This window comes from Umbelopsis ramanniana (genome assembly GCF_025399195.1).
Source record: "Umbelopsis ramanniana AG unplaced genomic scaffold K450scaffold_15, whole genome shotgun sequence".
Classification (NCBI taxonomy): domain Eukaryota; kingdom Fungi; phylum Mucoromycota; class Umbelopsidomycetes; order Umbelopsidales; family Umbelopsidaceae; genus Umbelopsis; species Umbelopsis ramanniana.
Genome location: NW_026252101.1, coordinates 158,462 through 177,596, shown reverse-complemented (window position 1 = coordinate 177,596; position 19,135 = coordinate 158,462). Strand labels below are relative to the sequence as shown.

Genomic DNA, 19,135 nt, shown 5'->3' with positions numbered 1-19,135 from the left:
GTATACAACAAACATTTTTGCAAAAACGGGGTTACGCATCCCTTGCTCAGAATCCATGATGATGCAGTTTGCGTATACCTCTGAATACATTATCTTTTATAATATACATGTATTATTGTATAAACTAGCTATTAAACTCGATGTATTTGTCAACACAGGCTTGCTTGCCAGATATGCGAAGCACTGCATCTTTTTTGTTTATCCTGAGGAAGTTGATGATAACAATGTTCTATACCAAGACATTCATCTACTTATCGCCTTCATGGTCTCCAAAACGGTATTTCCTCCCAAATCAAGGCACTCCGCAAATGGAAGTAGTACGACAATCTCTGTGCTAGACTGTGCATATTCATGTTATATTGAAAAGTTGGACAATCTTTTAAACCGAAGTTTGAGGATGAATAAGTTTGTGTAATGCTGATGGAACACCTGGTATCTCCAAATTACAGAAAAGGGGTATGTACATGTCAAGTAGTCTACGTAAAAGTTGAGTACTTAGAAAATTGAGCCGTGCTTGGTAGTAATACGAATAAGGGTCGCACCACTCCAACGATGTGCTCTATTATGACCAGATCGAGACTATAGGGTGAACGTTTTCAAAGGAAAAAGTACTAATCAGCGAGCTTGATGCGCTTTTGAGGTAAACCTGACGTCGTCCTATAAAATATTTAGACAGGATGAGATGGTAGGTCATGTTAACGATAAGACCAATGCTATACTGTTACCCATCGGTGCCTTCAAGAATCATCTCGCCATCAGCATAATCGAAGTCAGCCTCCGCAAGCTGTTCCAGAAATGAATTGTCGTCTTCGTCTATCAAAGATAGAATTAGTACAAGAATTTGATATTGATTCAGCATCATGCACACTCACATCCCGTAAAACTATCTTCTTGCCATCGAGGCTTGGTGTCGTTCACTTCTTGAACAGGCTCGGAGTGGGTCTTAAATGCTGTCTGCGCTTCTTTATGACCATAGAGGGAACTTGATTGACCGTTGGTTACATTGGTTTCTGCTGGATTCGTAGAGGGAATTATTTGAGGTTTATTTTGGTTGTTGTGGTTAGAATTCGCATTGATGGTTGTATTTGGCCGTGTGGTGACATTATTTGAGGAAGTGGAAGCCATTGTAGGTGCAGTGTGGTTTGGAACAGGTTTGGGAGTAGTGGGGGTGGATTCACGATAAAGTTGTGCTGGGTCTAATTTTCTCTGAAATGACGAGACAAATTAAGTTTGACAGTAATCATCATTCTCATCTTATTGAAAGTACATACAGTTGGAGGGGAAATTCGCACGATGTCTCTCATGTATATCTTGTCATGAATGCAATTACCCATGACACTTCCAAAATATCGAATGGCACGCTTGGTAGCATCGGTGACAGCTTCTTTTTTAGCCTTTCAAATATGAAGTTCGTTAGTGAATGGTAGGACCCAATGTTTAGTCTATCTATGCCATACTTACTTTTTGGATACCAATTGCTTTGCTTCTACAATTCTCCATAAAACCTACTCCAATATCCTGGACAAATATAAGGCTTGCATCCGATACCGCATAAGGGTAGTGGATGTACAATTCACTTGACTCACCTCATGAAAGGTACCGTCCTTCAGAGTAACTCTCATGACTACAGATATACAAATATTCATCTTCCCGTTTTCCAAGACGTCAATCTTCACAATAAAATCTATCAACAAAGATACTTGATTGGACAAAATTGACATCATGCCACCTACATAATCCGTTGTCATGCTCTTGATTTCCGAAGACCAGCCATTGAAGCCAAATAGCTTATTTGCAAGATTGATAATAGTATGGCCTTCCACATAAACCATCTTTCCGACTATAGCGCAAATACATGAGTTTCTTGTTCAACTTATTACAAGTCACGCAGGTACGTACCGCCAGCTGGTCCAGGTCGTTGACTCACCCATTCAGGGCCGAGTTGCTTCGCTAAAATCTCCTGTAGAAATGCATGCTCTTCGGGTGTAAAGCAGCCAGATCCAAATTGCTGCATTCCGCTTGTCGAAATGTCTGAAGGCATGCAATGTACTGTAGGGATTGCAGTAGAAATGGTGGTGCAGAAGTTGTCGCGAAATCAAAGGGTTTTTGAATTGGATCGAGGTTTGTGACCGCGGTATTCGTCTCCATGGCAACGCAAATTAAGCACACAGCTTTTGGCTTTTTTCAGTGCACCTTCGGTTTGAGTATTGATGGCACGAGAAGAAAATAATAAGTAATATACATTTTAATCATTTCAAAAACATTTTCTATATGTTCTATTTTGCCTTCTTGGCTATCAAAGCCATCCAAGGCATCTCCACCATAAAACGCCAACCGTGAAATACATCAACAAATGCAAAACAGCTATGCGAGCGCCAATAGAGAACCAGCGGCCCCTACTAATAAACCCTTTAGAAAAGTACATCGCCACGGTTCCCGTTGAAAAGTTCGTCTAGGCAAAAGTATTAGATGGCAGCTCACTTTTCCAATGAGAAATACAAGGGCATTAGACTTACCATGCATCCACCTAGGGAAGAAAAGTAAGCAATGCAAGGTACAAGCAACATAGGGTTGACATTGAGATGCTTGCCAGCTTCCATAAATGTCACATTTAAAGCAACAATGTGAGTGCTTAATGACGAGAACATGAAACTGGTGACAAAGTACAATATCGGGAGTGTAGGAACCGCAGGCAAATTGAGCGAGACGATGCCAGATGATATATTTTTGCCAAGGTATTCGGACGCTCCGGCGTCACTCAGCTGTTGTGCAATGGTAACAAACCCTCCAAGCCAAAAAAGTGTATCCCACTTTAATGATTATCATAAAAATGATCCACAAATGTAGGGTAAACAATGCCGTTGTTAGTTTGGGTAGAACTAAATTATTGTGCTTGCATCCAATGAAAACCATACTTACAGCATTGGTATTTGTCACTATGTCTTTCCAAGTCAGGGTATCAGTGAACAGCAAAAACGTTATGCCTAGCAGGGCAACCAGCCCGGAGTCTAAATCCGATCCTACCCAGAGCATTAAGCAAAGTAACAGAATGCCGCAAAGCCGCTAATTCAATGTTTCAGCCGCCAGAAACAGCAAAATTATCAGAAACAGAATATTTCGACCAGGAGTTGTATAAAACAATCGATGTGTACGTACCTTCTCACAATTTTTCATGGTTCCCAATTCCGCAAATTGGTCCTGAACAAGTAGTTTGACTTGCTCTCGAGAACCAACTTGACGATCAGTACTGCACCACCACATGAAGAGTATAGGCATTATTAGCATCGTCATCAGAGCGGGAACCGAGGCACCAAGAGTCCATTGAACAAAATTAAACTCTATGCCGGGGAACACTGTCTTAGCCTTGGTAACCACTAGAGGATTGGCTGCCATTCCCGTCATGAAAAGCGATGCTGAAACCAAGTTGGAGTGAGCACCAACCAAACTAAGAAGAGCTCCGAGCTGCGGGTCGGTGTCGATGGTCGATCCGAGTGACGACGTTAAGGCCGATACAATTGGCAAGACGATGCCACCACCGCGCGCAGTATTACTTGGGACAAAGGGTGCCAAAAGCACCTCTGATAGTTCAACAGCATATGCTAAGCCTAGACTGCTGTTGCCAAATTTTTGAATCAGCATCACGGCAGCTCTTTTACCCAGTTTGGTGACCTCCACTGCACGGCCCAAATGGAAAGCCGCAAAAATTAACCAAACAACTGGTGTGGAAAACCCGTTCAAACTATGTTGAAAGGATTGCGCCTGTCCATCGCAATGATAGACCTCCTGTGTAGCTGTATTCATGGTTTGGCACAATCGGCATTCTACACTCTCTCCCGTCAAGGTGTCGATGCATTGAAATGATTTTGTAACTGACAGGATGACGAGTCCCAATAGGACAATGATCGAAATTTCGAGTTGTGTGGATAGCAGCGCAATGATAGTACTGTAATATGAATGAATGAGCATTTCTACAGCGGTTTGATGAAATCCTCGGGCAATTCCCACCTTACAAATACCGCTAGTATATGAATGGCCGTGGGGGTTAGGCCAGTCTGATCTGGTACGCAAAACCAAATCAGAGAACCTACGACCACAGAAGGAAGTAATTGTACTATTTTGTTTGTTTTGCATTTCTCTGAAGGAATTGAGTGCACCGTGTGAGTTTGTAGCTGTAGGACCAGAAGGCTCGGGCGAAAATGATGACTCACCGAATATTGAGTTAAGCCTGGGAGACACAGATGGAGACGACGATCCAAGGAGCGGACTGGATTCTCCCAATATTGATGAAGAATCTTTCATGTTGCAACCGTCCGTTTTCATATGGGATATAGGGAGAAGGGTATAAAAGAAGCTCTATACTACAAAAAGTGGAAGGGAAAGAGAACAAAGAGGGGACTTCTAAAAAGCTAAAAATTTGTAGTTGGAACCAAATCTCAACATAACCCCGCATATGGCAAGTGGTCAGATTGGTGGATGTTAGAGTCATGAAGCTGCTTGATTATTCTGTCAGCAGATGCACATAACTCGAAGGTATAGTCAGGGGATGCTTTCTGTCATGGATTGACGTTGTGTATGTTGGTGCCTGAGATCCTTCATGTTTTTGGACTGTGAGTGGTCAACTACACACCATGTGAGCCCGGGGTATGAATCACCTGCCAATTGCGGGAGAATATTCCGTTCAAACAGTCTTGGATGGTACTTGTTTACAAGCTTGTCATTTGTACAAATGTCAAACCCAGGCAACTCGGTGTAAGAACTATATCCTTATTATCTTCGTTTAGACATCGCATCATCCCATTCTTTTGGTTATTTGCGGCAAATAAATTGCTCATGCCACTAGTCTATATCGTGAGACGGGGCACCAGAAAGCCTGTGTCCACTACGTCAGAACGCCTGATGTCCAATATTACAGCCCTACATTTATTGACAATTTTTTTTTTCCTACAACCATTGGTGAGGCTGTAACAGGTGAGCACGAATTTGGTACCTTGCTTCTGAAGCTTATGTTGTCGTGCTTTATCATTTGTACACTCGGTTCTAAGAGCTGGTTCGTTTAAAAAAATATATTTACATTTAGAAACATGGTTATAGCGAAGGCGACGTCTTCCTAAGAGACATATACAAATTAAAAGGTGCCCCACCCTACGCTTTCATTCACTGTTGGTTTTCTCCAAAGCGTGCAGTTTGTTAACCTCAGTATCCGTTCCATGGTTTTCAATTTCTCGTATCAAGTTTGGATAGCAATCCCAGTGATTTTCATTTGACTGTACCGTAGGCTCTGACGATGGTTGAGGAGCAGAGGGTGAACTTGATAAATCCTTGTTTTCTTTGGCACAGTCTTGGCTTGGCTGCCGTCCTTCGTTAACGGCTTGTCTGTATAACAGAGGGTGGCTGTTTATTTCCATTCGGTCACTTTGCATAGTAGAAAGTTCAGTTTAAAGGAATATGTTATAGAAATATCGAGCGCACGATGCTCTATTTATTGCAAGGGAGAAAAGCGAAACCTGGTTTCAGAACCACCCTTCCGATTTCCATTACCAAATTCGGTGACTGCCACCCGCAAGAAAAGTTGGATGATTTCAACGAGCCCTCCCCGGGGTATTTGGCCTAAGCCTTATGAACCTCATAACCATGCTGGAAAAGTAGAGATCTGCGTTTACTAGTTTCCTCGAAAAGCTGTAGAAGTATTGGCTCGTTCTTTGTTTTAAGAGTTATTAGCATACATTGAGAACCATAAAATGATCGGCGTTGGTGCTGGTTGACCCGCACCAGCCGTAGGTTACCTGCTAAGAAGATGGATAACATGTACTATGTGCAAAAAGGTACATGAGGATTATGTCCCGAGCGAACCGTTGCTTCAGTGATGTAGCAGTCACTGATGCAAGCCAAAGTTCTTTACATGCTTGGGTTCAGATATGATTCTTGACCTAACGATGTCACACGCACAACGCCTACTAAATATTTCACCCCTAAATGCATTGCGGTCCCCCGACATTGCTGGCTGAACAGCGACGAAAAATTTGTGGGTAAAGCAGCTAACCTTAAAACGCAAATACCGACGGCCATCAAAATGGGAAATTTGTTACAAGACTCCATGTACGGTAAAATCTGTCTGCTCATACGCCATCCGTGACTTCAGGTGTTGGAATATTGTCTTTGTGACATGGCAGCCGCGAAAGCTATGAGGCGCCGTTGTGAACGGCACATACATGACACGATGTTCACATGTAAGAAAAGCGAGACTAATGCTGGCGTTTCAGCCATTGATATAGACTAATGGCATGACATAACGGGGATCTCCTTAAACATGAACCGCTTCATCATGGTAGGTGCGAAATCCCTTGGCTCTGTTGTACTGGCCATGCCCGATATGTAATAGGTAATTAATGGCCGTTACACCAAAGCTGGCGAAATGTTTTATTTGACGAACCTTGCAAATTCTGAAACTTTTGGTTTAGCTTTCAACCGTGACCCATTCCTTTCTTTCAACACCTTCCCATCCTTTCCCCTTATCCGCACATAGACTGTTGACGACATGCTATGCCAAACATACAGGCCGGTACTGTTTTTGGCACTGTCGGTCATTGTTCGCCTTGCCGAAACTTCATTGGTAACCGACTTTTTACTTTTTGCCTATTACCGCTCCTCTCCGTAACCCTAAAAAAAATTTGTTGTTATGCAAAGGCGCCGAGCCCGCGATGGGGTCAAGCCGCCGCTATAGTGGTAAGTGGGAAGCACCTGCATAGTGCAATAGCATCTCTCTCCTTGCTAATGAAGTTGTGTAGAATAACAGGTATACCGACTACACCATACATAACAAGCAGTGCAACACGTGTTGATCTCCCCATCTTTATTTGCAGATTTTGCTTTCACGGTGGCAAAACTGGGGCTATTGGCGTAAATGAAACAACTGCTAAAAACACCAACGATTTACTGCTTTTGAACTCAATTCACAGTATATCTACACAGTCAGCTCCATGGGCTTTAGGGTCGCTTGACGGACCGACCACGTCTTATCAAAGTGCGGTTCCTGGAGGGCAAGACAACGTATACTTGATTGTATATGGTGGACAGCCCGCGAATGGCGCGCTTAACAACACGTCAAATTCTACATTATACTATTACAACACGCTCACAGACTCTTGGTTCCAGCCTAAAGTTGATAGCCCTTCACGTAGAATAGAGCACACTATGACAACCAACACAGACAGCGGATCTGCATATCTGTTTGGAGGATATCCCCTCACAAATGACCTTTGGTCTTTAGACACCATAGCTATGCAATGGCAACAACTTCCTAACCAAACATTCACTCCTTCTCCTCGCTACCACCACACTACCACACTACTGGCGGACGGTCGCATGGTCGTAGTAGGTGGATTTGACGGCAATAATACCGTTAATATGACGGATATCTATACATTTGACACCAACTCATTACAATGGTCATATACCAAAGCGACCGGTAGTATACCAGCGTCACGTCGAGATCATGCTGCGACAGCTTTACCTGACGGTAACAGCCTCCTCATACACGGAGGCACCAACAAGCAGTACACGTCCTTCATGTCTGATATTGCCATCTTGAATTGTACGACCTTTGATTCGTGTATATGGCAAACGCCTCCCAACCCTAGTCCACCCGCTGGTCGCTATGCTCATACGGCTACACTCATAGGTATAATTCACTCACATTTTTCGTATCGCTCTTGCATTCACTCATCGGACCTGCCCCCATGACAGATAATTTTATAATCATTGCCTTTGGTAAAGTCACATAGGAATCAATCATCGTATTTGACAATGAAAAATGGGCTAATTATCCTTGCAACCACAGGTTTTACCGCCAAAGAAACCGGCGATTCGAATATTTATATTTACGATCTCAAAAAGTTTGCTTGGGTTAAGAGTTATCAACCTGTCACGTCGGTGGCACCGGGTCCTACTAGTCCGAGCCCCGTAGACACGACAACTTCCAGTACCTCTTCTACAGCAAGCGCAACAACTGTCTCTGATATATCATCACCACCTCCATCATCGCCTTCACCAGGTACAACAGCTGGCGTCACCATCGGAAGTATCGCTGGAGTAGCTGCTGTTGGAGCATTGATAGTCGTATTCTACAGACGACGCAAAGATAGACGAAATAGTAGTAATCCTCCCAGCCATTTCAACCGACACAATCCCTCACCTGCGCCATCTGACATTTCAGACAACGATACCACCCCACCACAAAACCGCTTCTCCATGATATTTTCAGGACGAGATTCAACGAATACGCAACGCTACAGCTGGCATCCAAACCAATATACACGCCCACCAACCATGGTCAGCAGCTATGCCCGACACAATCGAGCGTCCTTGCTGTCCCATCCAGGTACAATGTACAACAATCAAAGATATAGCGTCAACAACATAAGTAACATCTTCGAAGCCCCTGAAGATTTCCGTGGAGTCGATGTAGGCAATAGTTACTTTATGCCACGTAAAGAGCTCTTTGTTGTAAATGCTGATTCTGATAGTAAACGGTCCGTAACGCCGTATTAATGATTATTAAAATACTGAAAACCTAGTATTATATGATCTTGCTGTATGGAGTTTGCGTCAGCGACGAGATCTGAAAGTGTAAACAATGACCTTCCTGAGCCTTTACCATTTGTGCTTGTCACAGGATATGTAACTCTATGACAAAGTGTATTTATTCTATTGAGTTGAACGATGCAACGAAAGGATGACAATCGGCGGCTAGACAACTCACTAAATGCGCAGACGTCTTTCTAATGGTATATTTTAGTATGCTTACAATAAAATTGTACAAAAATTCGAGCAGTGGGGCGGTCTCGATGTAATGAAATTTGATGGATGTTACAGCGTGACAGTAAAAGAAAACAGCAATCCGATTCAACAATTCCGTAGCTAAAGCTCTCGTACACTTTTGGGTTCTTCCTCTTGCACGTCCTTGTTGCCTGCGATTCTCTTGCATTCTTCGTTGATCCATATAATATCTTCCCAATTGAAACTTTGAAGTGATGCCGGAGCCACGTCGCCATGAGTCGACATGTAAGCAAAGTAGTCTTGAGCTGCTCCTCCAAGGTTTACAATGGTTTGCTGCAAAGCTTGTATGTCGTCGTACTCAGCCTGACACCGCTTTTGCGCGAAATCTGCCGTTGGCCATCGACTTGAGCTCAAAATACGCAATGCTCGTTGAACACTAGCATGAGCAACATGCAACACAAGTTCATCACTCGCCTTTGGCTCCTCATTAAAACATTTCAAAAATGTTGAAGCCATATACCTGTAAGTTGAGATCACATCAGAACCAATTTCCCTGTTATATTGATGTGGAGCTGTACCTGGTACATTACCTCCACGGTTTATAGTCAAGGTGTCGATTTTTGTTGTATTCGACAAAGCATGATATAGCATCGGTGTACCGCTCACCATGCATGTAGACGATGCCTCTGGTTTGCAGCGAACCTAGTTCCCTTGAGTTCTAAAGCGACATTAGACAGGATCGACAGTTGTTAAGCGAGGGATAATCCAACACCTACCAGTTTATCCGCACACTCCACGGCAGTTTTCATATCTCCAAGTTTCCAAGCACTCAGTGCAGCAGCTTCCACGATCTCCTTGGGATTAGTGATCTTGCAATCGATCGAATCATCTTCAACAGCAGCTATGTAGGCTAGAGCCGACTGCAAAGCTCGCTGGTAGTTTTTGTGCAGATAATCGTGCTCGATGGACATTTTAATTTGATTTGGTCCTAATTTTGTTTGCATCAAATGTGCCACTGAATCTCCAGAATGGAACCACTACGTTCAACTTATTAGCTGAATGCATTTACATGAGTCCGGGTAAACGCTAGCAACAGGACTTACGCCATGATCATCGTGTTTGGCAGTGTATTTTGCTTTCTGCTCTTGTAAGGATTCAATAGGGTTCCTCACTTTCTCTGAGAGAAAGATGTCGTCGTCAAAAGCAGCACCGAATGCATCGTCGTCTGCCATTAGGAAAAAATAACTATCAAAGCCGGCGAACAATGGGAAAATTTTTGTCTGAATTTTTTTTTAATAGAGAGGTATGAATGAAGTGAGTGGGGGTGGCTAAAAATTACATGTCATCTTCATTTCCTTTGCTGCTGTCCTTGCTGCTACTATCCGAACGGTTCATCATATAGGAATATATAACATCTGCCATGCCAGATTCTAGCCCGAGGTCACCTAGAAAATGTTCTGGTTTGCTTGGAGATTGAGTTTTACTATTGGTGGATGAAGAAGCAGTAGGTGCAGAAATGGATGGTGCCAACACCGGCGTATCAAAACCCGCTTTGCCTGCAAGAAGGGTTCCAGATCCTCCTGATCGCGAGTTATTATCGGCATTAGTCGTATGTATCTGCGGTGCCATCTTATTGTTGGATTTAGCCAATGGATTCATCAGAGAACGTAAAGTTGATGCCGCTGAAGACGACTGGCTCATTGCAGAGCCAGCTGCAGTATTCATAGAGGATTCTTGCGGTGAAGTTGGAAGATCTTTGTGTTGATGTAGACTAGATGACAGAGATGTAGTGGGCTTTGGTACTGCTCGAGAAGGAGAGAACGAGTTGGGATTAGACATGCTTGTTGCTGCCTTGTATGATTGCGACCTTCCCAAAACCCCCGGTGGTGGTGATAAATTGGGGCTGGTAAGCAAAGACGAATTACTATCACCAGGAGGCGTCAATGGCTTGGAATCTTTGATGTGCTTCAGTGTAAACATTGGATTCTGCTTTTGATCCTTCAATTTTTGAAGAACTCTAAGCGGTTTCTCGTCGTAACTAAGTACACGCTCTAAAGTATCGAGAAACTGTTAATAAGGACAGAATTGATAGTACTCAACCAGTTTTAAATGTCACAAACCTTGGAGATTATCTTCTGTTCCCCATTGTATACACAACGCATAATTGTACCAATCATCTGTTACGTTGTACTTTCGTAGCGCCACCGGAATTACTTTCGAGCATGGGTCGTCTAGCAGCAATCGAACATTTTTAGATGCTTCCAGTTCTATTTTGGAGTTGTTAGCAATTCGGCCACCGTAGACCTTGATAGCCCCACCATCGTTGACTGTTACTGGTTGTTGACCTCTATTGAACTAGATAAATTTGGGAAGAAGAAAAAAAAAGTCAGGTCATAGTAATGTGTTAGTTCGCAGTCAGTCATGACGATATAACAGTGTTTCGCATTGGTTCTTACATCGTCTAGATTATACCCATCGTGTTGATACATCTTTCTGGCCGAGTTTGATGCCTCCAAAGGAGAATTCGGTGAATTCACTTGCTCTTGGCTCAATTCATATTGGCCTCCTCGCGTATTATGCGGTGACCACTGATTTGGGTATTTTGACTGTGGTGACCTTGCCTTTTCAAATTCTGGCACAGGCAAAGGCTGATCGTGGGATGCGCAACGTTAGCTTATCAGGTAAAACCGGTACGCTAATTGCACATACTTAATGCCGCATTGATATACCTTCTTATCTTTAATAACCTTCCACATACTCATCATCTCATCTCTTAACCGAGCCATATCATTGTTCATTTTGGATAATTCGTCCGACAGATGTTTCACTGTTGCATCTAATAAAAAAAGCAAATCGATCAGCCAAACGATCTTCAGAAGATCAATATTTCAATATGATCTCTTACCTCTTTCCTGAAATGCAGCCTCTATCTTTCGATAATCCAACATACCGTTATGACCTAGCCATTCCTGAAAAATATAAAAGTTTAAGTCACGAATCCATCCGCTGCCGGAATCGATAGAAATAATCATACATTATCATAAGTAATGGCTAATTGATGGGTTGAAGATTATACATACGCCAGTTAGTTATGAAAACCTATACAAGCAATTGTGGGAAAACGAGTGTTACGTACTTGGCGGGATGTAGTCCCAATCATTGATTGGCACTCGGTGCTGTACTTTAAGATGATAAATATTCTTGAGGAGGGCAGTTCTGGTGCCTGCAGATTGTATTGAAAGATCTCTCAGGGCCTCGCTATCCAAATTCACGAGCACGTCGCCTGTTATGCCATTTTCTATTAAAAGATATAAGTAAAGGTGGGGGGTGGTGAGCGAGATGGATGATCCAATTCACCTTGAAATTTCTTCTCATAACCGGTGTACCCGACAGAAGAGAGCCATTTGCAAACCCTGGCCTCATCCCAATTGAGCACGCTGTCCATGGCAGGTAGACAGATGTTTGGGATTTAGACGTTTGGTTTCAAGGTGTAAGTAGAGGAAGGACTCTGAAATTTGTCTCGTCCAATAGCTGCTCCTGGCTGACGGGTTTTACAATTTCGGACCGCTCCATTCTTTTTCTTTCCACCTGCTTTCTTTTCTTTTTTTCTACTTCTTGAAGTTTTCATTTAAAACATTTGCGGCATCCTTTTTCATTCATCGTCCCAATGGCAGCCCCTTTACTGAAAAATGCTCCCTTTACCATTCACGATGGGGATTTGAGTGATGGCTTTAGCTCTAGTGCCAGCCCGGAAGAGCAACCTATCAGCCCAGGTTATGACGACCACGACAAGCGTAAATTCGACCAAGTTGATTCAAACGGAAGGTCACCTGCCAGTAAGCACACCCGTAAGGCGTTTGATTCAAATGTCAAGAAGTCCTTGACAAAGTACTAAACCCGTTTGTCTACTCAATGTAGATACCGCCGCTTACCAAGACAGCTACGATGGTAGGTCATATGATGTTATATGAGGCTTTGAATGAACGCTCTTAGCCGCATCAACCAACCATTCTGACTATTTTTTCTACTCACGACTACAGAGGACGATGATAATGAGCGCCCTCGAAAGCCTGGAAGAAAGCCGATGGCTAACACTCCCACTGTAAGCTTTTGAAATTTTGGAGTGCGTAATAATACCGCTTTTTTTTTCTATTTCTAATTTCAAATACCGATATCGGCCTTTGTTCTGACGCCTAGCCTTCCTCGGTCGACCCCAAGCAAAAGCGCAAGGCGCAAAATCGAGCTGCTCAACGAGCTTTTCGCGAAAGGAAGGAAAAGTACGTCAAAGAACTGGAAGACCGTATTGCTGAGCTCGAGGCTTCGCAACAGAATCCGCAAGCCGATACTTCTGTAACTCTGGAAAAAGAAAACCAGCAACTGAAAGAATTAGTCCAAAAATTGGAGGCAGAAAATTACTTGCTTAAAGGCACTGCCTTCACGTTCGATTTTCCCATTTCCAAAGCAAACCTCAACAAGAACGCGTCTGCCCTTGTGCCAGATGCTGGTGTTCAACCTTCGACCCTGCTTCGACAAGATGGCATTGTTCCGTCTACAGAAGCCTGGACTCCTCCGTCATCTGCACATGATGATAGTGGCAGCGAACCATCCTCTCCTTCTGGATTGACCAACTCTCCTCACACTAACAAATCGGCTGAAACCACTCCAGCCTCTGATGTACTGACCGATGCCACTGGATATTCGAGCAATAATGGTTTAACAAGCTTCGGTGATTTGTCGGCTGGGAACCTCGACAGTTTCTTTGATAACACTGCCGCTTTCGATACTACAGCAGCAGATCGCTTCATGGCTAATCATGCCCCTCATATGAGCAGTGACGATATTTCAAACTCAAGTTTGTTTAACCAATATCGAACCCCATCCAACGTCATTGAAAACACAACCTTTTCAGAAACACTTATGCCACCATTGTTTGAAAATGAATTTGAAGATTATAGCTCTTTCGCCCCTATTATGACTCCAAAGGAAGAAGAATTCCGAGGAACAGAATTCTTTGATATTGGGGATCTTCAGAATCTTCATCAAGAGCCAGTTTTGAAGAACAAGGGACCCCTCCTCACACCGGTACAAGCCTGGGAGATGATACAGCAACATCCTCAATTTGAAGAGTTGGAAATCGACGACCTTTGCTCTGAGATGAAGAAAAAGGCAACTTGCAGTGAATCTATCACAGAAGATGACCTGCAAAAAGTGATTGACTATAAGCTCAATAACCGTTAAATCGCTCGCCCAACCTGTTCACCCTCTCTCTCTCCCTAAACTGGTCTATACATTTTTGCATTTCCATATTTTTCAACACTTCACTTGATGCCGCGAAAGAATCGTCAGCCATTGTGTGCTTATAGCTGGGCTGTTGACATGCTACCCTAACGTTTCATGTTTGATGCACAAGTCATCCCTCTCTACAGCCAGCTTAGAATTTGTCATAATTTGAGTATTTACGTTTCTAGGCTAACTGTCTTATTGTCTTTCTTTGATATTTTTCATGTCGTATTTATGCCAACAGTGCATGCAACTTGCCCTTTCTTTCTTTCTTTAGCTTTACTGCCTATGTTTTTCTGTAAATACCAAATTTTCAATGTCATCACCGAATGATTATAGCAAAACATAGTGATGAGCGCGCGTAGGGTGGCGAGAATTGTACACATAAGCAATTTGCGTATCATGAATGATTACGATGTGGGAACCGGTCGGTGAATACTTTATACAACGTAAAAGAAATAAGAAAGCTGGAGTGGATAACTATGAAAACATCTCAAAAGTACGGATCGCCCTTTGCGCAAGGTGACGCCTATTTTTGACCAATGGCGTACCTAGCAATACATGACGGTGTTAATGGCTCCCACATTGCTCTATTTTTAAAACCAACTGTTAGCTCAACTTACCATAATGCTCTGCAATCTACTGCCGCTTGGCGTACCACTCTCTTTCGATCATCTACGACATAGGACAGTGATTTGATGACAGTACTTGTAAAAGGCATTAAAACTGGAGCCTGCAATCCATCCGTTAACCTTCCTAAACAGTCAAGTGCATCTACTCGGACAGCGATGGTATTGCCTGGATAGGTGCGGCATAGCTCTAGTAGAGAAGGTATGATAGACTGAATGTGCTGTTTTACCACCAGTGGTAATTGGTCCAGCGTCAGTACGACAAGGTGTATGGCGGTCAATTTCACAAAGGTTTGCGGTATTCGCAAGGACTGCACCAAGAATGGGAATAACTAGATCAAAGAAAGGTTAGTAACATGTAAGCTCAATATTTCACCGTCAACGATGAGAGAGTGGTAATTACAGTTGTAAGATTAGCTATGTATACTTGTTTTGGTACATTTCCAAGAATATGGCACAGTGCGATGAGATGATTTTGTTGTATTACTGCCATTATATAACGTTCGGGTTAATTATCTTAGAGAGACAGATTATAATAATTTTTCGGCCCAGACTTACTGTCAGAAGATTGTTCATTGATGCCTTTGATGAGTCCATGAATGACAGTGTTGTATAGACGTTGTTTATACAATATCTGCAGATAAAGTATCAGCGCTACGTTGCCTCTAAGCTGATACAACTTCATGAAGGAAGGCATTCTTACAGAATATTTAGCAAAAGATTGCTTGTTTAGTAGAATATCACTTTCTCCAGCAATCACTTTGAAGGCGATAGCTGCTTCGTGTCCAATATCTTCATTTTGCAGGGCATTGATGATATGATCGAACGATAGTGCAGGCTTCCCGGTTATGACCATAGCCTTGGTAAGCTGATTAAAGTTTAGTGAAAGATTCCATTGGAGATACTCGACCTTCTGTAAACATACTTACCCAGGCTAAGACTACAACTGCGTTTTTCCGTTGATCTCTTGACGCTACATCATTCAATGCTGGCTGAATATACGTTATGAGTGCTTCATTCAAAAATTGGTTCAAGGTACTCGCATCTAAAAATTGTCAGTATAACGGTATCGTTTTTTAATATTCCATCATTGTGTTATATTAAGGCGCATTACCCTTCGTCCATTGGTTTGCATATACTGCTGCAAGTTGTGCGCATGACGTTAGTCGCACAGCATGAGTTGACTCTATGCCAGCACGAATCCAACTCAGTGGTATTTTCATCGACGTGATATGTTGGCTCATGACCTCTTTGCGACAATTGCATACAATAGCAACGAAAACGACGGATAGTGAAGAAACATCATCGCTTGTGTTAGATGCTAGAACATTCACATGCTGCTGTGAGGTGACTGAACCTTCTTGCGCAGAAAGGTTTCCAATGTAGATATCAAATGCTAATTGGGCCAGAATGACTTGCGTGCTAAATCATGAAGGCTCAGTCGTATTGTGGGAACACCAAGCATCCTATAACAACAGCACTAACCTCGAACTTAGCTTTCGAACAACATTAGCCACCCAGTAAGCAAGAAGGTCCAAGGTATTGGCGGATAAAGGAGCTTCATTTTGACAACAATGAACAGTAGATAAAAGAATTTTCCTGATCATTTCAGCCCATTGGTGCTCTTCTCCTAGTTCCTTTTTGTTCTGTAATCCTGCCTCAGTAGCCTGAACGATTTTTTTCATAACAAAATCTGCATATTTTTGATCTTGAACGCATGCTTGCATAAACTCTTCTGATAGTGTTGGTATGATCACATCGTAGATGGCGGGAACACCCCCCAATTGACTTAACAATCCCAAGATGTCTTGCTTTTGATCTTTGAATTGCAGTCTTGAAAGAAGTAAAGGGATGGCAATATTAATCACGGAACTTGGGCAAAATAAGCCTATTTTCCTCAAGGAAGCTAAAGCATTCTCTCTGATAATATATGATGAATGTCAGTAATTGACTTATCGTTCAATGTTCATTTCCAGTGACATACCGCAATAAGCTCAAATGGCTATCGCAAGATATTTTGGTAAGAATTTTGACCACGCCTGATGTCTGTCATTTCCAAAGTGTTAATACTATGCCAATCCGGCGACAGGTAACTGAGAAACAACTTACCTGTCCTTCGTTGAGAAAGTGTCTGGAAGCGACCATAACGTACAAGCCATGGCAGCCTTTATATTGCAACAAATCGGTTGTTGATTCAGCAGCATTTGAATAAAGGTCTAGAAGTGGTTCTTTGAAAGATAGAAGAGGTGTCATGAAGTCACGGTCAACTGCACAAGAAAGTTTAGCAATGCGTAATCAAGGTTTCATCACAGTACAAGTCATCTCTGACCTTTTTGGCCATCCATTGAACCATAAAGAGTTCTACTGGCTTCCATAATTTCGATAATCAATTCCAACACAGCAATTCGCTCGCTATCGTTGTAAGCGTTCCGGTATGATGACAGTAAGGATGGGACTGCTCTCTCAACGATGGATGTACACGCAGGATCTGACAGTGATTTAAAGAGATTGAGCGAAAATCAGAAAACAAGATTATACACAGTGTTTTGGTCAAGGTATTTACCAGAAGCAGATGCTGCTGAGCGCAAAAGAGCGATGGCAGATCTAGCATTTTTATGCTCAGGCTGCTTCATGGCCATTATGCATTCGTCAATTAAAGGGTCAAGTGATCGTTGAATCGGATCCGATATGGCAGCTATACTAATTCCAGTGGCTAGTGTAGCTGTAATAACATGTATGCCGCTGAGAGCCAGTGACTGCATGGCATTATCCTTTGCATAGAATATTTGAGTAGAAAGAACGCTCAATATTTCCGTTATTCCTGGAAGTAGGGCATGCGCACCATATACAGGTGCGCACACTGTGATCGTTGCAATTGCTTCTTTCTGTTACAGTAGTTGTTTCTTTAGCTCATCATATTTTTCATTTTAACTGGAGTAATATATAGGCGCCTGTAAAAAGAGTGTCACATTACCTTGACAACATCTGATGGATTTTCAAGCTTCTCTTGTAGAGATGGCATAGCGAATTTCGCAAAATAAGGTGTGGCGGCAATACATTCTCGTAGGTGTTGTTTGAGCTCTTCCGAGGTGATGGCATACGGGTCGCCTGGTGGAGGTTTGAATGTGATTGGGAAGTAGCACCATAGCAGCTCGAATAAGTCTTCGATGTATTTTGAGATATCCAATACTCTTGTCATCAATTTGAATATTTTGAATGCGATTAATAAATTACGTGGGTCTTTTTCGCCATCCATGGCTTGTATAAACTGTGGTATTAATTCATCACTTTGAGACACAAGAGCTTCAAAGTCAAATTTCTGAGTGTCAGGTCGCTGTAACATCTCTCCAAAAACCGGCAAGAAAGGATACTTACCTTCTGTGTTGTTTTGTAACAGTGTCAGTGTAATCCCGAATATTGACTGACGCTGAGGCTGAGTCTCCTTCTGTACAGGAAGCTCAAACAATACACTAGAACTGCAAGTTAGCGTTGACAATCCATATCAAGATCTCAAAGTTTACTAATGCATGCCTTTTGATAATCAGTAAAGCTGTCTCGTCGTTCATTGACCCGCAAGTACATAATGTGTGAAGCGCTTGCAAAGAATCTGACAATAGTCGTTGGTGTTGTAAAAGACGGCAACATGTGGCGCTCAGCATAAACACTACAATTATGATCATGAGTACGCGTTTCATAATAGCATAAAAAAAGTTGCACGAACCTGTTCTAGTATTAGGGATATTCAACTCTTCATACCGAGATATCATTTCGTTTACGAGATACACAACTGATGCTTGTTCATCAATACGAAGCATTTATGGACAATTTATATGCAAATGTGTTAATAGCTGACCTTTTCTTCCTATTGTCGAATCTGAGCTGTCTACTTTATTGAGTTCATCGACGATACTGCTGATAGTTTCGTCGTTCCAGTCTACCAAGTATAATATGTGACCGAGTTAACAAAGGCCCATATAGTTGGTGACTAAGCTATTTTTGACATACCAGTGAGAATATGTTCTATTATCGCTTGAGCATAATCATCATTGTACTGCAATGTCAAAAAATCCCTCGCATTAGAGGCTATGGTTGACATTGCTGAAGATGAAGGACCCCGAAGCTGTCAGCAAAAGTAACCTGGGGAGAAAGCTGTTTTGTCCCAAATTTTTTATCAGATTTGAAATTTGAATTTCCGCACTTTGATATCAGATCTTAGGGTCACAGGAGATAGCTAATGCCTTCTAGTTGCAGAAGAGTAACGCGTAAAGAAGTAAAGGTTTTTAGATTTTGTAATCTAAATAGAGATTAGCCATGCTCCAATGATTTATCATGAGATTTTTCGGATATGCAGTATGTTACCTCTCGTGAATTACGCGTTTATTGGTCGCAAACGAGATGGCAGAGAATATATTATTATCAAATTAACAAGTAACGTATTACCATGTCATGGT

General features: G+C 42.4%; 8 protein-coding genes across 8 annotated transcripts; 3 read left to right on the top strand and 5 right to left on the bottom strand.

Annotated features, from left to right (window-relative positions):
- Positions 1-2,171: 2,171 nt before the first annotated feature.
- On the bottom strand, positions 2,172-4,041 carry K450DRAFT_232721 (uncharacterized protein). The gene is made up of 5 exons (XM_051587641.1): positions 4,006-4,041; positions 3,157-3,869; positions 2,920-3,063; positions 2,517-2,810; positions 2,172-2,452 (listed from the first exon to the last, which is right to left on the bottom strand). Exons 2-5 carry the CDS (start codon positions 3,799-3,801, stop codon positions 2,297-2,299), a joined length of 1,239 nt encoding a protein of 412 aa, XP_051446373.1. The 5' UTR covers positions 3,802-3,869; positions 4,006-4,041; the 3' UTR covers positions 2,172-2,296.
- On the bottom strand, positions 4,042-4,818 carry K450DRAFT_232718 (uncharacterized protein). Its single transcript, XM_051587640.1, has 2 exons — positions 4,209-4,818; positions 4,042-4,135 (listed from the first exon to the last, which is right to left on the bottom strand). Exon 1 carries the CDS (start codon positions 4,484-4,486, stop codon positions 4,220-4,222), a length of 267 nt encoding a protein of 88 aa, XP_051446372.1. The 5' UTR covers positions 4,487-4,818; the 3' UTR covers positions 4,042-4,135; positions 4,209-4,219.
- K450DRAFT_232715 (uncharacterized protein) lies at positions 4,507-5,112 on the top strand. Its single transcript, XM_051587639.1, has 2 exons — positions 4,507-4,968; positions 5,078-5,112. The coding sequence occupies exon 1, from the start codon at positions 4,693-4,695 to the stop codon at positions 4,963-4,965; it is 273 nt and encodes a 90-aa protein (XP_051446371.1). The 5' UTR covers positions 4,507-4,692; the 3' UTR covers positions 4,966-4,968; positions 5,078-5,112.
- Positions 5,113-6,462: 1,350 nt separating this feature from the next.
- On the top strand, positions 6,463-8,633 carry K450DRAFT_232712 (uncharacterized protein). The gene is made up of 6 exons (XM_051587638.1): positions 6,463-6,610; positions 6,685-6,723; positions 6,786-6,793; positions 6,861-7,678; positions 7,744-7,767; positions 7,838-8,633. Exons 1-6 carry the CDS (start codon positions 6,536-6,538, stop codon positions 8,545-8,547), a joined length of 1,674 nt encoding a protein of 557 aa, XP_051446370.1. The 5' UTR covers positions 6,463-6,535; the 3' UTR covers positions 8,548-8,633.
- Positions 8,634-8,825: 192 nt separating this feature from the next.
- Positions 8,826-9,504, bottom strand: K450DRAFT_232710 (uncharacterized protein). Its single transcript, XM_051587637.1, has 2 exons — positions 9,366-9,504; positions 8,826-9,295 (listed from the first exon to the last, which is right to left on the bottom strand). The coding sequence occupies exons 1-2, from the start codon at positions 9,446-9,448 to the stop codon at positions 8,917-8,919; spliced, it is 462 nt and encodes a 153-aa protein (XP_051446369.1). The 5' UTR covers positions 9,449-9,504; the 3' UTR covers positions 8,826-8,916.
- Positions 9,505-10,110: 606 nt separating this feature from the next.
- K450DRAFT_270228 (uncharacterized protein) lies at positions 10,111-12,220 on the bottom strand (the record flags this gene model as incomplete). The annotated part of the gene is made up of 8 exons (XM_051592958.1): positions 10,111-10,826; positions 10,896-11,130; positions 11,232-11,423; positions 11,505-11,611; positions 11,681-11,744; positions 11,810-11,826; positions 11,912-12,073; positions 12,133-12,220. 8 exons carry the CDS (start codon positions 12,218-12,220, stop codon positions 10,111-10,113), a joined length of 1,581 nt encoding a protein of 526 aa, XP_051446368.1.
- A 111-nt stretch (positions 12,221-12,331) lies between these two features.
- Positions 12,332-14,145, top strand: K450DRAFT_232694 (uncharacterized protein). Its single transcript, XM_051587636.1, has 4 exons — positions 12,332-12,623; positions 12,694-12,723; positions 12,816-12,877; positions 12,973-14,145. The coding sequence occupies exons 1-4, from the start codon at positions 12,443-12,445 to the stop codon at positions 14,011-14,013; spliced, it is 1,314 nt and encodes a 437-aa protein (XP_051446367.1). The 5' UTR covers positions 12,332-12,442; the 3' UTR covers positions 14,014-14,145.
- Positions 14,146-14,606: 461 nt separating this feature from the next.
- On the bottom strand, positions 14,607-18,780 carry K450DRAFT_270226 (uncharacterized protein; the record flags this gene model as incomplete). Its single annotated transcript, XM_051592957.1, has 16 exons — positions 14,607-14,645; positions 14,714-15,016; positions 15,088-15,170; positions 15,243-15,318; positions 15,388-15,552; positions 15,614-15,729; positions 15,799-16,106; positions 16,170-16,604; positions 16,669-16,730; positions 16,794-16,951; positions 17,014-17,172; positions 17,248-17,569; positions 17,659-18,062; positions 18,406-18,471; positions 18,538-18,618; positions 18,690-18,780. The coding sequence occupies 16 exons, from the start codon at positions 18,778-18,780 to the stop codon at positions 14,607-14,609; spliced, it is 2,868 nt and encodes a 955-aa protein (XP_051446366.1).
- Between the last annotated feature and the right edge of the window lie 355 nt (positions 18,781-19,135).

Bases quoted from the DNA above. Each gene is read 5' to 3' on its own strand.
- K450DRAFT_232721 (XM_051587641.1), bottom strand. From the start codon at position 3,801: ATGAATACAGCTACACAGGAGGTCTATCATTGCGATGGACAGGCGCAA. The intron at 3,064-3,156 runs GTACGTACACAT...ACATTGAATTAG, and splicing joins CCATGAAAAATTGTGAGAAG to CGGCTTTGCGGCATTCTGTT. The intron at 2,453-2,516 runs GTAAGTCTAATG...ACTTTTGCCTAG, and splicing joins CTTCCCTAGGTGGATGCATG to ACGAACTTTTCAACGGGAAC.
- K450DRAFT_232718 (XM_051587640.1), bottom strand. From the start codon at position 4,486: ATGACTCTAACATCCACCAATCTGACCACTTGCCATATGCGGGGTTAT.
- K450DRAFT_232715 (XM_051587639.1), top strand. From the start codon at position 4,693: ATGGTACTTGTTTACAAGCTTGTCATTTGTACAAATGTCAAACCCAGG.
- K450DRAFT_232712 (XM_051587638.1), top strand. From the start codon at position 6,536: ATGCTATGCCAAACATACAGGCCGGTACTGTTTTTGGCACTGTCGGTC. The intron at 7,679-7,743 runs GTATAATTCACT...CCCCCATGACAG, and splicing joins TCATACGGCTACACTCATAG to ATAATTTTATAATCATTGCC. The intron at 7,768-7,837 runs GTAAAGTCACAT...TTGCAACCACAG, and splicing joins TTTTATAATCATTGCCTTTG to GTTTTACCGCCAAAGAAACC.
- K450DRAFT_232710 (XM_051587637.1), bottom strand. From the start codon at position 9,448: ATGCATGGTGAGCGGTACACCGATGCTATATCATGCTTTGTCGAATAC. The intron at 9,296-9,365 runs GTAATGTACCAG...CTCAACTTACAG, and splicing joins CTTGACTATAAACCGTGGAG to GTATATGGCTTCAACATTTT.
- K450DRAFT_232694 (XM_051587636.1), top strand. From the start codon at position 12,443: ATGGCAGCCCCTTTACTGAAAAATGCTCCCTTTACCATTCACGATGGG. The intron at 12,624-12,693 runs GTAAGGCGTTTG...TACTCAATGTAG, and splicing joins ACCTGCCAGTAAGCACACCC to ATACCGCCGCTTACCAAGAC. The intron at 12,878-12,972 runs GTAAGCTTTTGA...TCTGACGCCTAG, and splicing joins CGATGGCTAACACTCCCACT to CCTTCCTCGGTCGACCCCAA.